At 40.5% G+C, this 18633-nt stretch overlaps 1 protein-coding gene across 1 annotated transcript in view; it reads left to right on the top strand.

Annotated features, from left to right (window-relative positions):
- Nucleotides 1-18633, top strand: part of WWOX (WW domain containing oxidoreductase) — a 912702-nt gene that overhangs the window by 229422 nt on the left and 664647 nt on the right. The window contains exon 6 of the mRNA XM_006087054.3: nucleotides 1205-1293. Within this exon, the coding sequence (XP_006087116.1) occupies nucleotides 1205-1293 (89 nt within the window). The remainder of the gene's footprint in view (nucleotides 1-1204; nucleotides 1294-18633) is intronic.

Raw genomic sequence — 18633 nt, 5'->3', positions numbered from 1 at the left:
GAACTGACAGTACTGAATCTCACACCCTGAAGTCCAGCCAAACTAAAAATTGGGAGTGCCTTTCACACAAGGCAAGTCTGAGAGGCAACCCTGATCTTTCCAGAATTGTGCTGGAGCCGTCCAGTGGAATGTGATGCTTCAAAGCCTGACTGCTTCAGTCCTTCAAGTTCCTTTCCAAGAGGGAACTTGGGCTTTCGTGTCAGATTGGCTTGACGTTCTGCTTGCTACCTGCACTTCTTACCTCTGTGATCTCTTATAAGATGCCACATTGAAAAATGGAAAATACAGCTCATTGCTCAGTTGTGAGGGTGAGACTACATGGTGCATGTAAATGCTCAGCCCATGGGAGGCTCTGAATAGACAGTAGCCATTATGAACATCATTATGATAATCCACATATGCCCTGTCTGTAGAGTTTTCTGGGTTACTAAACCCCAGAGATCTGAGTCAGTCATGATCCTTCTGTATAAATGACTTTTGCCTGCTTTTGTACTTATTATAAATAAATTGTCTTTAATTTTTGTTGTTGTTAATCCTCACCTGAGGATATATTTCCGTTGAGTGGAAGGGAGGGGGAGAAACAGAGAGAGAGAGAGAGAAACATGGATGTGTGGGAGACAAATCGATTGGTTGCCTCCCACATGCGCCTTGACCAGACCGGGGATTGAGCCTGCAACTGAGGAACATGCCCTTGACGAGAATAGAACCTGGGATCTTTCAGTCCATGGGCTGTTACTCTGTCTACTGAACCAAACCAGCTAGGGCTATATTGTCTTTAATTTTTGATACAGTCTTGGAGGAGTAATTCCAGAACCTGCATGGCAGCTTTTGAGATTAAAATGTTGTCAGCTGAATTCTTGCCCCAGCCAGCTGTGTCCTGGTGTTCCTATCACTCCAGTTTTTTAGGATGCAGATTGAGAGGCGATACGGGAGCCTGAAGACCCTTAGGCGCCTCTCCTGTGCGCTGCGTGAAGCAGCACAACCCCCAGCCTGTAGTTTCAGCAGAGGCCCGGCCTCACATCCTCCCTAAACTTGGCAGTAAAAGCCCTGTTCTTCCATTCATTTTGATGATTTATATTCTCTCTGGGCGTCTAATATTAAACAGGGGAATTCCGACATGTTCCATAACACATTTACTGTAACTTGATACCATGAACTAAACTTGCTGTTATTTATCATTTCTTTTTATTTTCTCTCATTCCAGCATAAAGCCAAGGTAGAAGCAATGACCCTGGACCTCGCTCTGCTCCGTAGCGTGCAGCATTTTGCTCAAGCGTTCAAGGCCAAGAATGTGTGAGTGTTCTAGTGGAGGGTTATAGATCATAATATCTTACTATTGTAATGTCTTTATCAGATGAACATAACTGGGAGAACGCAATGCTGTGGTGTTGTCTTGGCGTCCAAGCTGGAGGCTCATTTATATTGGCCCGGTTAAGGTGCACCATATTTTCCTGACTCTCATTATGATATGTGTCATCCATCTATTAACAGCCTCCCAGATAAAAAGAAAAGACACAATTAAAGCACTATTAAAAGTGGCTAATAAAAGCCAGATGATCATAAGGTACATCCTGCTTATGGACATTTTTGTAGTCTCCAAGTCAAGGGAAAGAACATTTTCATTGCACTCAGCAAGAGGACACCTCAGCTATCCAGTACGGCAAGGGAGCTGGGGATCAGAGCGTGAGAAGGAGGTTCCACTGTTTTTCAAACCTGCCATGATTTTACGGTGGTGTGTGAATGTGGCTCCAAAAACATGGACTCCCATCATGAAAAACGTACTCCTTTTTTTCATTCTTTTTTAGTCTTTCAGAATGCCTGAAGGAGGAAGCCTTGGCCAGAGGCTGACACATTTTTATACCATGGCATGTTAACCTCTCTTTCAGACAGAGATCAGGCCTCAGATCCAATGCTGAGGCAAGCAGTGGTGGTTACCTCCATTTTAATGGTAATATTTTGTGTCCAAGTGTTTATTTTTATGGTTCTCTCATAATTTTTAGGACAGGCAATACTGGCTTCTTATTTAACATAGGGGTTTGAGTTTCATTAAGAAGTAACTTTCAGTGGGTTGAATTATTAAACATGAGGATTAAGTTAATATTAGTAGAGGTGCCAAGGATAAGATAGTTCCAAAGGTGGCACCAGTTTTCTTGACTGAATTTGGAGAACTCTGATGCATGACAAGCTATCTTTGCATTAGACTGTTAGGATCATGAACGATGGGTGTAAGGGGAGGTATCCTAAACCAAATATTTATATAGCACTATGTAGATCTGACCCCTCAGTGCTGTCCAGTATCCAATTCTTCTCATGTTTCCCTCAATTTCCCACTCAGCAATTTTAGACGGTTAAGGAGTCTGTTCTCTGAATCCATTTCTGGATCAGGCAAGTGGCCTGAGTCCTGGAGGTTGAAGGACTGAGTTAGAGTCCTCAATGAGACTTGCACCGTCCCCTAAGTGCAGGCTGCGCACTCACAGGAATACTTGGATAACAACCCTAGTTTGCCAGCAGGCCTGGGTGAGCCCTACCATGTATGCTCTCTGTAGTGTTTGGCAATATTAGCGCTGGCCCTTCCCAGAGCTCTCAAGGAGCCTCAAGTTTGGGTGCAGCAGTAGTTTTTAATATTCACCAAAGGATATTTTTTCTATTGATTTTTTTTTCTTTCAAACAGAGAGTGGAGGGGAGAGAGGCCAACCAGGAATCAAACCCACAACCCTTTGGTCCACAGGCCAATGCTCTCACCACTGAGCATAACTGGCCAGGGCACCAGTAGCTTTTAAGTAAAAGCTACTTTGCTCACTTACACCTTTATCATTTATTTATCTACGTGTTCATTCACTTAACATACATGTAGTAAGTGTCTCCAAAGCCTCAGGCACTTTTCCCGGTTTTGGGAAGAGAGGGATGACCATTGGAAGCCAAGTTATGCTGAAGCAAGCCAGAATCTCAGTTGTCAGGAAGCAGTGTTTTGTTTCGAAAGGTAATAGTAATAAGAGTAATCACAATAGCAGCAGTAGCAGCTCATTTATGAGTGGTTATTATGGGCCTCACACTTAAGAACCCTTTGCATACATTTTCTGGTTTAATTCTCAAAGCAACCCTTTGTGGTAGGTGATGTGTGGTATCTCCGTTATACAGATGCAGAATGGGAGACCAAAAGAGTAGGTCAGTTATTTGAAGGCAGCTGGCTGGGAAGCAGAGGGGCTCTGATCCCGTGGGGTTCCTTACTCCTGCTTCCCCTCCATGCCGAACTGTCCTTTCTTTTACATGGGGTGAAACCAAGATCAGAGAAAGTGAGTGACTTTCACAGGCTCACTTGGCAGGTTGGCAGCAAATGTAGGGTTTTTATCAAGCTCTGACTTTTTTGCCCGCTCCTGACACCACACTGCTCCAGCAAGAGCTTAGATGTACTGCCTCTCCTCACGTCCTCCCATTCTGTGTCAGACCGCATTGTGAGCAGGCGGTTCTGCTGGAGAGAGCCAACTGTTACATAATAGCACTGTGTTCCAAGTCTTAACAGGACCATTAGTTTTTAACCATTAAGTAGTTCAAAAATCATCACATTCAACTGCCTTTTGTAATCACCAAGCCCCAACTTCTTAGAGAAAGCTATCACCCATTTTGCCCTAATCTTAGATTTTAGCAAATGACTTTGAATTTGTATATTTCTGGGTTCAGAAACAAGGGTGATTTTCCTTTTAGCAAACCCTGTACCACAAACCTCTTTTTTGATGTCTCTCGAGAGTACAGTGTTTTACATGTTTTAGAGAAATATTGTGGTGGGGAAAATATGCATAAAAAAAGCGAGTGATTTCAACGTTTGAAATCCTGCCAGTGAAATCTCTCCTGGATAGGCAGGCGGCAGTTCAGCGCTTACAGGTCTTTAGATACTGAGAACTGTCAGAAGTGAACTTAAGTGCTGGTGACTGGGCTGCCAAAAAAACATGTGTAGCTCTATTCTTATAATCACCTCCCATCTTTAGACATTAAAATTTCCATGTGTGTAAAGTATAATGACAAATGAAAGTAAGGCTGCCAGTTCAGAGCCAACCTCTTTCTGTGTTGGGGAACTGAGGAGAGGAAACACCGTTACATTTAAATTTCATGTGGATGCCCCCATTCCATATCCCATTTTCAAGCCTGTCTGTAAGCACCCCGGAAGTTTTTCAGGCTCCCTTTTCCTGCGTGTCTTCCCTGGGCTCACATTCCAGCACTGCAACATGCAGCATCTTGTGTAGACTGAGGCCCTGAGACTGAAAAAGGTAGAAACAGATGCTCAATGGAGACCGTGGTACAAGACTTGGCTCACTGTACTCTGGAGCCACCCTCCATCTGCCTTCTAGTAGGAGGAGATGCGGACTGGCCTATTCTGGGAAATCATCTTCTGTGTTGGGGGTGGGAGTGAGGCCATTTCAAAATGAGCACTGCTAATGTGATGATGCAAAAATCACTTTTCCTTTATTTGTGCAAGGCAATGTGCTAAGCACGTTTGTCTTTAAATTCTTACAGTAACCCTGGGCATTAGTCATTTTTACCTCTATTTTACAACTTGAAGGTCCCAGCTTTTCAGAGAGAGTCTAAATGGCTTTCCCCAGGTTAGCAAGTTGTGGGTTCCAAAATTTGAATCCAAGTCTGAACTCAGAGAGACTCCTGTTTTTGTTAATTCTCAGACTCCAGTCATAGTTTTCAGGGTCGATTTCTGTATTGGTATGTATTGCTGAGTAATATGTTACTTTGTAATTTAGTAGTCTAAAACCACTTAAAACAATAAACATTTCTATTCTCTCTTCCTCTTTCAGCTTGTTTAAGTCAGTATTCGAATAATAAGGTCAATGCATTTTTAAAAATATATTTTATTGATTTCAGAGAGAAAGAGAGAGGAATAGAGAGATAGAAATATCAATGAGATGTTTCATCATCTATTGGCTGCCTCCTGCATGCCCCTTCCGGGAGTCAAGCCAGCAACCCAGGCATATGCCCTGACTGGGAATCACAACGTGACCTCCTGGTTCATAGGTTGATGCCCAATTACTGAGCCACACCTGCTGGACAAGGTCAATGCATTTTAATAAATAGTTTTTCCCTCAAGTATTTTTCTTAAAAAAATTAATGCAACATACAAGGTGGGGCAAAAGCATTTTTACAGTTGTGCATATGGAAAATAATATAATAATTAATAAATACTAATTCAAATATTTCAGGTACTCACAACTATAAACCTACTTCTGCCCTACCCTATTTGTTGAAGGGCCCAGGTTGTCCTCTAGAGTTTTCTGTAATCTGTACATTAGTGACTGCATACCTGGGGTGTCATTTAACATGTTCTAGTGTCAACTATGTTTCCTGTGACATGGTAGCTAAGTCTAGAGGCTTGAACAAATTCCTGTTTAATTTTCTGGCAAGCATAGCTCATAGATGGTGAAGTCTTCCATCAAGAGGGCACCTATACCTGGTTGATAAAGCCAGTTTTCTCAAGGCTCAGCACACCTTTACCAGCCCCTTCTTCTGGCCACTCTCTCCTGGTCTGCCCACCCCATTTTCATTCACTTATTGTGTTATTCTCCACTCACTCTTCTGGGTGGTCAGCCCAGGAAGCCTCAGCCTGCTTCCAGACAGTTCTCCCAGGAGTTAGTGATGGTGGTGGTCAGCCAGTGTGTCTCAGGTCGAATTATTTTGGGCATTACTGGAAAGTTCCAAACCAAAGGCTGTGGTAAATCCCAACCAAACTGAGTTTTGAGGGATATTTTTGTTTCAACTGCAATCCTGGAGTGTAGCCAGACTCCACACTGCCTGGCAGCAGAGGCATCCATCAGAGCATGAGGACTGGGACCCTTACAGATCATTCGGACCACATGTTGGGATTTTCTGTGATGGTTCTGGAATAGTAACATGTTGTTTGTGGCGATTTTGCACATTTTCACCCCTAGTCCTATGCCTAGTTTATTGAGAAGCACCCATTTTGAATAGGGTCTGGAAGAGCTCAACAGCTCCGAGACCTGGGAACTCCATAAATATTTTCTTTTTCACATGTTTTATAGTTTGACTTCCATATATTCCTGAAATAATGAATACCAGGGTTCCTATCCTGGAATTTTAAAAGTTGGTGGTGGCATGTAATGTATAGCAAATCCAATTGCTTGCAACCCAGTAACCAATCAGCTCTTTTAATTCTGACCAAGGTCTTTGGTTCATGATGGAAATTAACTGAAATTGATAGTAAGTTCATATTAACATAATACATGCAGTTCTGAAGGTTTCTAGAACTTCATTGTTGATCATGGATTTCTATTTTCTCTTCTTAACTTTCTGTCTAAAGTATAATTTAAATAAATTAGGCTTCCTTAATTTTATAATAAGGAATAATATAGGATAGTAATGTTTAAAAGAAAAGATTAAAAGTTTTCTACCCCACCTTTACTTTTTAAATATTTGAAGGAGAAAAATCTTTAACAAAGTTATTTATTTTCACTTTTTACTAAATTACTTTCAGAACTTGCATGTACTAATCCCAGATATAATATTCTTGGATTCCTATTCCAAATTTTGCTGTCTCAAATTCTTCTATGGAAGTGGGTGGGCTATAAATTATAAATAAATTCCAAATTTTGAGGGATAAATTACCCCAAAGACCATTGTGTAAATTATGGCTTAATCTTTCTTTTTCTCCTCAGCTTAACTTTAAGAATAATGTTTTAGCCAACATATCTGCATTACTCTTTGCTCAACATGAGAAATCCATTTCTGGTTTGCCTAACAGAGGATCATGTTGCTTTGCTTTTCTACACTGTATGAAAACTAAAATAAATAAAAACAAAGAGTCAGGTTTTAGTTATAATGAACTTTCTAAATCTTTATCTTAATTATGACTCTTTAAGGAAAAAATTTAAAAGTCTGTAAGTTAGTTTTCTGCCATCCCATACATTTTCCATCTTAAGTTATTAAAAAATCATATTGTGAAACATTTAATATATTTACAAACATCAGGAAAGAATGCTTCCCTCAGAAGTAAATTTTTAATCTTCTGAAAATTAACTTTCAGCATCATTTGCTTTTATATAATTCTTTAGAACTCTTTCTAAAATATACTGTCATTCCTTAATAAACAGAAATACTAACTTTAAGCAATGCAGTATAGTACAGGGGTAAGCACACTTTTGTATAAAGGGCTAGAGAATAAATACTTGAGACTTTTCATGCCATAAGATCTCTGTTGCAGTTAACTCTGGCTTGTAGCATGAAAAATACATGGACAATATTTAAATGGGTGAATATGACTGTGTTCCAGTAAAACTTTATTTATCAAAACAGGTGATGGGCTGGATTTGCCAAGGGCCACAGTGTGCCAACTGCTGGTGTAGTGGAAAGAATACAGGGTTTTGGGATCAAGTGAACTTGAATTTAAATCCCAGCTCTACTACTTACTAGCTTTGTGGCCTTGGGAAAAGGCTTAGCACCTCTGGGCCTCACTTGCCAGATGTATATAAAGTAGAGGATCATATATACCTGTTAGAGTTGTTGAGGAGAATAGCCATAATGTATGAAATAACCAGATACAGCTCAGTGCACTGTGCCATTAACTGTTACTAACATGTATTTTTTATCATCTTGATTTTAAAAAATACATTTGTTTATCATCTAATTTTTTAAAATGTATTTTTCTTGATTTCAAAGAGGAAGGGAAAGGGAGATAGAAACATGAATGATGGAAGAGAATCATTGATCAGCTTCCTCCTGTGTGCCCCATATAGGGGATTGAGCCCGCAACCCAGGCATCAAACTGTGACTGGGAATCAAATTGTGACCTCCTGGTTCATAGGTCAGTGCTCAGCCACTGAGCCATGCCAGCTGGGCAATCCTAAAATTTTAAATAATACATATAGATAAAATAGAAACAAGGAATTGACTCAAACAGGGAAGGGGAATAAAAATAGACTAGTAAGATGTGATCATAGAGGAAGAGAGTCTATCTCATAAGGTCTTTCACATTCATTAAAAATTGGGCCTAAGAATGAGCTTTGGGATTCCTGGCCATCAAGAGAAGAGAGGAATTCAGCTTCACTTTGCCCACAGCAAATAAGCATGACAAGATCAAGCAGAAAAGGTTGTTACTATAGTGAAATTCCACCGAGGACCACAGAGTACTGATTACTGAGTATTCCCCCTCTTCATTGTTAGTAAAGCCATGGACTTGAGGGATATTTCAGTTTTCTTTCAGAGTAAATAGCTAGACTCTGTTTTCTTTGCCATTATCACATCTGTTTCACCTGGCTTTAAGTAGCTTTTCCAAAGTTGCCTTAAGAGCAACCTGCTTTCAATGGTTGCTATTTGAATGATATATATTTTCCCAATCTGATACTTTTAACCTAAATGTACATTTAAATGTAGAGAATGTGTCTCCTATAGATGGCATATACTTGGGTATGTCCAGAAATGATCTAGGCTGAAAATCTCTGCCTTTTGATTTAATTTTGAATTCATTTGATTTTAATGTTATTATTTATACTAGAGGCGCAGTGCACGAAATTCGTGCACAGGGCTGTGTCCCTCAGCCTGGCCTGCACCCTCTCGAAATCTGGGACCTCTCGGGTACGGTCCCTAGGCCTGGCTGGCAATCAGGGCCTATCGGGGCTTTCCTTCCCCCGGCTCCCAGCAGCTTGCCCTGCCCCTGCTGCTGCCACTGCTTGCCATCTGTGAGGCACTGCCCCCTCCCCCGCCACCGCCTCCTTCTGCAGGCAACAGGTGTGGGGTGCGATCACTTGGCTGGCCTGGGCCTCCCTCTGCAGGATGATTGCTGGCCAGCCCCATACCCCCTACACAGTGTCGCTGGCCTGGACCTCCCTCTTTGGGGCGATTGATCATGGGGCTCCACGGTGGATCGCCCAGCAGAGGGAGGCCCTACCCACCTGGCCGGGGCTCTGCGATCTATCGCTACGCAGAGGGTGGCCTGGGCCTCCCTCTTTGGGGTGATTGCGGAGCCTCCCCCTCCATCGATCACCCCGCCGGCTGGTGGCCTGGGCCTTGCTCTTTGGGGCAATTGATCGATCATGGAGACCTCCAATCGATTGTCCCACAGAGGGTGACCTGGGCCTCCCTCTGCGGGCGATCGTGGAGTGATGGTGAGCCCCCCGACCAATCACATCTTACTGCCTTGGCTGGCCTGATGCTAGTGTGTGTCATAGCATGGTTGTCTGGAAGGTTGTTCGGTCAATTTGCATATTATGCTTTTATTATTATAGATAGTTGGGTTTATGTCTGCCATTTTCCTTTTTGTTTTTCTTATGTCTCATGTCTTTTTAATACCTTTATGCTTCTGATAATACCTCCTTTTATATTAAGTAAATAGTTTTTCAGGTCAAAATTTTAATATTTTAATGCTATTTTTACTGTTTTGTTATTTTCCTAGTAGTTGCTCTGGGATTAACCATATACATCTTAATATAAGAGAATCTACCCCAGATTTTATTTACCACAGATACTAACTTTAATTCTAGTGTAATATAGAAAAATGTATTTCTATATGTCTATATTCTTTTTCCTATATTTGTGCTCATATTATTATACCTAACATAATGTATAAATACACAGATATATTAAATTCATCTTCATAAAAAAAAGAGCAACCTGCTTTGAACAAGTGAGGTACCATGGGATATATTCAAAATAGTGAACTTGCTGCGTACTCTGATATACCAAAGTATTTCATATGCCTTCTTCTCCCCTCTGTTTAGTTTTAAATGTTTCCCTTCCTCTCATTATTTATCCAGTGCTTACAATAGTATCAGGAACTGGGCTAGACATGGGTTTTAAACATTTGTCATCTCACTTCTCCTGTGCCTTATCTCTCTCTTATAGTAGTCATGAAACTTAAGGACATTTTCATTTCACGATGGCCATATTAAAAAACATATGCTAGGTAGAGAAGAAAAAATTAAGCTAATTTAATTAAGGGCCTCTTAGCAGTTAAATTTGTCAGAAAAAATTTTCCGTGAGCCTTTTGCCATCATTAAAAGTCATCACTGCTAAGGAATACATGAAAATGTGTTTGAATTAACCACAACCATGTTAGCAAAATAAACAGTTTTGATTTCCCAACAGAATTCTAGGGTCAGCCATCACTATCATGTTTCATAAAATCAAAGAAATGTATGTTAATTGAAGATACACAAAAAAGCCCCTTCCAGGAAGAATAGAGACCCAGCTTTGAAGGGTAAATACAATTACTCTGTGGTTGCTTCTTCCTTCTCACACTCGTCAATCCACCAGTGCTGGTGTTATATCATCAGCTTTAGCAAAGAATATTAATTTTGTTGCTGGTATTCAACAAAGATCTCTTAAAGCAGTTGACTATAGCACAAGTCAGCAAAGTTTTTCGAAAAGAATCAAATATTTATTTAAATATCTATATAAATATGTTGTTTTGTGAGCCAGATGGTCTGTAGCAACCATTCAGTCAGTATTGAGTGCATTTTGAATGTTGAATGAGACCATCGTAGGTAGCCTCTGTGAAAGTGTAAACGAGTAGACATGGCTGCATTCTAATAAAATTTTATTTAAAAACAGGAAGTGAGTTGGATATTTTATTTGATCTGGTGATTGTGGTCTGTTAATCCTTGGACTAGAACCCACTATTCCTTGAAATGTAACTCATTTTAATAGCATCCTTTCTCACTATGAGAAATAAGAGCGATTTTTCTTAGAAAATGGTTTATGTTAGATCTGGTCAAGATAAATAAGTACATATAACCATTGTTGTGTGCATGGTTAATTTTAATTCTCTGCAGAAAATGCTGATACTTAGAGGCTGATCAAAGAGATGAGTTTGAGTAGAACAGTGTTCTGTGATGAGTTTGTTGTAAGCAGGTCAACTACCACAACTAAGTATTGTTTATTTATAATGAGGACACTGTAGTCCTAATTGGGACTTGGAACCATATAATGATGATGATGATGATGATAATTATTAAAATTTATCACCTATTTATTATGCATCATGCACAGTTAAGCACTTATATGCCATCCCATTTTATCCTCATAAGAACTCAGAGGGTAGAACAAAAGGCTTGAAGAGTGGTAGTATCTTATGGTTCAGCCTAATACAATGATGAACCACATCTCACAGATCAAGAAATTGGGGCTTAAAGAGGTTAAGAACCGCGACTAAGGTTATTCTAGCGAGTTGGTGGTGAGGCTAGAACTGAGTCTGAAATATGCTCTCTCACTGGACTCAGACAGAAAGATTTTGAAGAATCAGAAAGATCTGTCTCATTTGGGAAGTGCATCATGTGGGATGCATTGCCTTGGAAGGAAATTTGTCCCATTAATAGGATGGATGACAACCCCTGCCTACTGGGATAATTATTAAGGTCACTTCAAGGTTGAAGGAGATGCTTCTTCCAGCCAATTTTCTATCACCAAGAAGAAATTGTTTTTCTGCAATATGTGTAAAAGAGGTTAAACCAACCCAATAGGGGAGAGGCTCATCCCTTCAATTAAGGTACCCAGCCTGTTTTCCACCAGGTATCTAAACGGTGTCTCTCCACGGAGTCAGTTTAAGCAGAAATGGCAGCTATTTACTCTTGTTTGCAGTCATATTTATACATTTAGTCCACATGTCAGTGTTTATTTCCCCTTAGTTCCTACTTGTCTTCATAATGATGCTGATCAGGTAGACAGGAGAAGATCAGAGGGTCATTTCACTATGTACACATCTGTACTGCCAGAGTGATTGCTCTGCTGCCTGACTGTCCTGTGGAGAAACCCTTTAGTGAGGACTTGCAAAGGCTGTACTGCGGGTGTGGCCCACCAAGGCCTCTGGGAGATGGCCCCTTATCCACCTTCATTATAGCCATGTTCTCCCAAACCTGTCCTTCCAGACTCCGCCCCACACAGAGCTGCTTACAAGTTCTGCCTCCTGACTCCGGGTCTGCCAATCTGACTTGTGTAGCATCCCTCTGACCTCTCCATCACATACTCACTTGGTGCTTTTCTCACAGCCTCTACAGAACCTGCCTTGTTTCCTTCTTTCACTTCTGCTACACAGTAGCTGAATTGGCAGGTCACTCTTTGGAGCATCAATCACATACCCAATCATCATGCTTGGAATATTTTGGGGATGCTTTTGCCTATATCGATTTTTCTTTGTTAGACTGAGCCCCAGAGAAGCAGAAACCTTGGCTAATTCATCTTTGTCTTAGCTTTGAATCTCTGTTCCATAGCTTACTAAGATGATGACTTTGGCAACTGCCTTCATCTCTCTGAGCCTCAGTTTCTTCATCAGTAAAAGTGGGAGATGATAGTGATCACATTGTGGCGTGGTTGAGAGGATTAAATCATATAATGTTCTTAAAACGTAGTGCCTGATATCTAATAAACAGTCAGTAAATTTTAGCTTGTATCATTGTTATTTTCATTAGCATTATCCTTTCAATTATTACATTTACTGCCTTATAGTAACCTCAAGCTAGGGCGTGGATGGTTGGATGGATAGATGGATAGGAGGGAGGGCAAAAATAGAAACACGTAGTTCCATTTGATGACCACAACTTTTCTTTTAGGGTGTCAATTCTCAGCCATTGAAAGTTGTTGAATTGGTACCTCTTTGGGTAGCATGGAGGTTACACGTTTATAGATCTTGGGAAATAAATTTTAAAGTAATGAAATGTACAGTAGTTATTTTGGGAAAATAACACAAACGTTGTCTTCTAGGAATCTATGAACACATTTATCATCTAGGAGCCAGGGCTACCTTGCTGTGGCATGGCCATGTGAACATACTAGCCTGCCATTGCTTGGCTTGGAGAGGGACTGACACCTCTGAGTTCTGCCAAGCCTATTCTTTGACCTCCACTGAGACCACCTACACAGTCATTGGCGCAGCAAATCCATGATGTTAGGGTTAATATTTGGTTATTCTCAGAGAAATCTGGTTTATGTAAGACTTGGGAAAAATATTTCAATGTCTGTGGTTCAGAACTATATTTCTCAACTTGGCCCATGAATGCAGCTTGGTTTTTCTCCTTGTACCATCTAACCACCCCCATTGTCACATTGGAGTTCTACTTTTACATAATTGACATGTTGGGAGGTTTGTGCCTAAACCACACTGAAATCACATTTTAATAACATGGGAACTATCTTTTCCCCCCAGTAGATTGTTGAGAAGCTAATTCTTGTCAGCCTAAAAACTTGAATATACATTTGAAATAAATCACCAGCATTACACTGTGGCAGCCTGCTGAAAATCCCCAAAGAAGAATATATTTTTAGGTGAACTACTTGTTGCCGCACTGTGTTTTTAATACTATGAATCCTTTCTTCATTTTGTAAGAATCTACTGTGTACCTTGTCATTCAGGAAAATAGAAACAGAGCCTCTCAATTAGCAGTGACGTTCTTCAGGTTGCCTTTAAGGTCAGCCTGCTCTTATAGCTTATTCACCAGCTCAGAATAAAAAAGATGTTTGAGCTGACATAATGCAATAATTTATAAGCAAAACCAAAGAGGAGAAAAATGCTTCTGTTTGTCTCAGAAGTACAAGTAATGGGTGAGTCCACAAACGATACATCTTTGGGAAACGGATCTTGGCAGAATGTCTCCCTCCTAAAATGACCGCAGTTCCTCAGTCTCCCATATCAGCTCTCCAGACTCCCCAGAGACTGTCTCTTGAGGACAGTGTTTCTCAACTTGTCCATGTTGTGGAATCAGCTGGGGATTTTATACGTCACTGATGCCTGGCTGCTACCCCCTGACATGTTGATTTGAGTGTTCTGGGGTGTGCACTGGGCATTCGGACTTTTAAAAAAGCTCCCCAGGTGATGTTCACGTGGTGCTGTGTGGGGCACTGGGCACAGTCCACCCAGCAGGTCTCAAGTCCTGGTTATTCTCTGCCCACTCATCAGTTGATGACAATCTGGACTGTTTATACATCTTGGCTATTATGAATGGCACTGCTATGAACATTCATGTACAGGTTTTTGTGTAGATATAGTCATTTCTCTGTGTATGTGTCTAGGAGTCAGTTGCTGGATCATATAGTAACTTTATGTTTAACTTTTTGAGGAACTTTCATTCTTTTTTCACAGCTGCGGCACCATTTTACATTCTCACTAGCAGTACATGGGGATCCCAGTTTCTCCACATCCTTGTCAACACTTGTTCTTGTCCTTTTAAAAACTTAAGTTATAGCCATCCTTTTTTATTATAACTATACTACTCAGTGTGAAGTGGTTATGTTACGTATATTCTTTTATACATAAAAGAATCCAAGCACATATATTTTTTCTTTATATTGAGTATGCCATGAGCACTTTTTCATGTTATTAAATATTCTTCTCTAATTTGAATGTTAAAGACTTTACTGTGATCCATTGCAAAGAGGTAAAATTATTTAACTTACCTTGAACTTTTGGCTGCTAGGTTTTTATTATACTATGATCATGTTCTGTACTTACTTTTTTTGGATCTTGTTTTCTTAGGATCAATTCCTATAAGGAGTTTCTGGGACAAAGCATATGGATATCTTTTAATCATCTATGAAATCAAATCACCCTCCATAAAAGTTACATGTAACTCTTATCCCTTCCTCAAAAACTAGGCAATATTATTAAGATATAAAATATGATTTATACAACTTGCATTTATTAATTAAAGTGAAATGTTTATTATAAAGGCAAGATTTCTGTTTATTCGTCATTGAAGTTCTTTTCTCAGTTGCTTTTCAAATCAGCTAGGCCATTGCAGCCACAGAGAGGAGAAACCACTTCTTGGTAGATCGGAAGAGAAATCTTAGCTTTTCTGTCATTGGTGAGGAAGTCTGGGGTTGGTCAATGGCACTGAGTGGTGAGGAAGTGGGGCTGAGCCCTGGACTGGGAGTCAGGAAGGACTGGCTGTCATTCACCTCTTCATTTATCATTTTCTAGATCATTCTTTGTCTTAGATGGTGGTGCCCTATGCTCCTACTGGGTGCATTTTAATAGCATCAACTAAGCTCCAGCATGTAACTCTGGTGATTTTTCAGGAACTTCCTCTAATGTAGCTCTGGCTCTTAGGGCAGGACTGGCCACATTATTAGAGGGAAGGCTTTACATTAATCTTAGACAAGAAGTAGCTATGCCCTTTAAAGACCCTGATACCAAAATAGACTTTTAACTTCAGGCTCCTCAGCCCTGTTTGACCCTCAGGTGCCTTGGACCAAACAGATCTTTCCTCCTTCCTTCCCTTCCTGTGTAGGGTGTCCATGCTTAGTGGAGTTTTGCATCAGGTCCATTATTTTCTGAAGCCCCTTCTCTGCTGTCCTGGTGAAGTCTGGGTTTGCTGTTTAGCATCTGCAAGGGCTGGCAGCCAACTGCGGCTTCTCATCCTGCCTTTTCTATTGTGCATGTCTTCTTGGGACAGTTTTTGATATGATCACATTTGCCTAATTTTATTTAGTTTTAAAAGGTTTAAATGGCTTTATGATTTTAAAGGCCAATGTTAAACCTGTTTATTTTGATACTATGATAAATAATGTTATATTACACAAATTCTGTGACCACAAAAATGATACATGTCAGTTGTAGAACATTGGAAAAATATGGGAAATCTGGGGGCCACTTAACCCATTCTGAGGGTTTTAGACTAGGCGTCTCAGAACCCTGGGAATTTTTTTTGTAAATTGAGCTATAATTTATATACTGTAAATTCATCACTCTAAAGTGCATAATTCAGTGGTTTTTAGTATAGTCACAGAGTTGTAGAACCATCACCACTAATTCCTGAACATTTGCATTACTCCAAGAAGAAACCCTATATCCATTTAGCAGTCATTCCCTATCTTTCTCTTGCCCCCTCCACCCTAGGCAATCACTAATCTATTTTCTGTCTCTACCTATTGGCCTATCCTGGACATTTCATATGAATGGAATCATACAATAAGTTTTCTCTGGCTTCTTTCATTTTTTTTAAAAAAATGTATTGATTGATTTAAGAGAAAGAGGAAGTGGGGGAGAGAAAGAGAGAGAGAGAGAAATCGATTTGTTTTTCCACTTATTTATGCATTCATTAGTTGATTCTTCTATGTGCCCTGACTGGGGATTGAACTGGCAAACTTGGTGTATTGGGACGACACTCTAACCACTGAGGTACCTGACCAGGCTGTGTGTGGCTTCTTTCACTTAACCGTGTTTTCAAGGTTAATCCATGTTGTAGTGTGTCAGTGCTTCATTGCTTTTTATGGCTGAATAATATCCCATCCTATGGATGGACCACATTTTGTTTATACATTCATCAGTTGATGGACTTTTAGTTTATTTCCACTTTTTGGCTACTATAAATAATTCTGCTGTGAACATTATTCTCATAGTTTGCCCTCTTAGAAGACATCATGATACTTAGGGGTGAAAGGGGTTGGAAGGTAGGTAGGGACAGTGAAACATCTCTTTGGGGATCAGCGTTCCTTTAGATATCAACACCATGACCCTTCTGAGCTCCTCTTGAAGGACTGTCCACTGGGACATGCTCAGGGGTCCTCTAATCACTGGAGAAGCATGTATCCTCGAGAGAAAGTTTTCAAGTCTATGATCATAGCCAACAAGAGACCAAGATGTTGAGTGACCCCTGTTTGGTTTAAGAAGAGAGCATTAGCACAAAGTAACAGATGGAATCCAACTTGGGCTCAATTATTTTGTAAAGCTTTTTGTTTATTTGACCTCTCCTGACCCAGGAAATAATTCTAACCAATCAGTGCTGGCTCCCTTTGACCCTGGGGTCTGGTTGCTTTACAGCTGATGACAGCAGGGCCACAGTGCTACCACATCTGAATTAATCCTCAACACCAGTGCTGCGTGCTGTTCTCTGGCAAGGTTGTATTTCTTCATTAGCTATTCCCAGGGCCTTGGGAGTCCCAGAGGATGTCAGAGTACATTAATTTTTATCATAACACGGAATCTTTCAGGTCTGAATGGCAGCACAGCTGTCAGGGGCTTTCTGAACTCTGTTACAGCTCCATATATCTCTAGGCAAGGAAATTTACAAAATGTATGAGATGTTTTATTGTTTGAGTGACTTGACCATGCGCTTAAGCACATTCCCCAACTAATTTTTTTCCCTATTGTCTCTGTAAGTTCACCTCTGCCACCCCACATTGAAACCCCCTTCCTACATGTAACTGTGTGAGGTATGTTTTAAATAAAGTCTCTGCATAATAATAATGAAATGATCATTAGGTACTTATACTATTCTACAAATATATATAAAAATGAATGTTCCCATCATTCTTTCAGCAGTATTTATGCATCCATGATATCGGGAGTTTGTAAATAATGTCTTCTAATGCTTTATATTGCTTCATGTCCACAAAATATACTTTTAATTTGAAGGAATGCCAATGCCTTTCTAGAAAGGCTAGTTATTTCTTCGTTGCCTTTTCCCCCCTACTTTCCAGCTGAGTAGAATGCTTTCAGGAGTGCATGTTATTTGGAGAGGATGCCCAGGTATAATTTTAACAGAAGTGCTGTCAACAAATGCCAGCTTTCACCTATGCTCAAGACCAGGGGTGGGCAAACTTTTTTTTTTTTAATATATTTTATTGATATTTTACAGAGAGGAAGGGAGAGAGATAGAGAGTTAGAAACATCGATGAGAGAGAAACATCGATCAGCCACCTCCTGCACATCTCCCACTGGGGATGTGCCCGCAACCCAGGTACATGCCCTCAACCGGAATTGAACCTGGGACCTTCCAGTCCGCAGGCCGACGCTCTATCCACTGAGCCAAACCGGTTTCGGCGGTGGGCAAACTTTTTGACTGGAGGGCCACAATGGGTTCTTAAACTGGACCGGAGGGCCGGAACAAAAGCATGGATGGAGTGTTTGTGTGAACTAATATAAATTCAAAGTAAACCTCCTTGCCCAAAATGGGGGACGGCCTTTTGTTTTTTTTTTTTTTTTTAGTTTTTATTCATTTCAAACAGGCCGGATCCGGCCCACGGGCCGTAGTTTGCCCACGGCTGCTCAAGACCCTGTACTGGACACTGTGGCATGGACATAAGAACCTTCCCACAAGGAAATCCTTGTCAAAGGGAGAAGGCAGCATTTTCAGTTGTAAGAGTAAATGTGTTTTCAGTAGGCATACCAAGTCATTTACTGCCAGCTCTAGTCCCTCCCTCAAGTTTCCTGGATAATTTCAATTTCTTAGTAGGGGATGTGTTTTTTAAGGCCACGCGGACTGTTCATTTAGTGACTCCCACTGCCCGGCAGCCTAACTATACCAGCTTGTGAGCCATAGGGGTCAGTTCCCCGAAGTTTACACATCACCATTCACACTTAAAATGTTTACCGGCCAATATTCTACTTACTGTAATACATGCCATTTTTTAAAACCCCAGACCAGAGCAGCTACCCCACTTAGTGGATGTTTGTGCAAAGGATGAGGTTGAGAAAGATAGATGAGTTGGTTCCCAGTGCATTTTTTAACATTAAATACAGGTGGTCCTTCAATATGACAAAAATTAGGCAAGTGGCATGTATTGTGGAGAGTGGTGACATAGAGACGGTATGGGTTTTTAAAAAAGTACTGACTTCATGCAGTGCTTTAAAAATCAAAATGACAGTGAACTTAATAGGTGTGAACAGAGATGCAGAGAATAGGTGTGAACAGA

Source organism: Myotis lucifugus, unplaced genomic scaffold (assembly GCF_000147115.1).
Source record: "Myotis lucifugus unplaced genomic scaffold, Myoluc2.0 scaffold_35, whole genome shotgun sequence".
NCBI classification, from domain to species: Eukaryota; Metazoa; Chordata; class Mammalia; order Chiroptera; family Vespertilionidae; genus Myotis; species Myotis lucifugus.
This window is presented reverse-complemented; position numbering and strand designations above follow the sequence as displayed.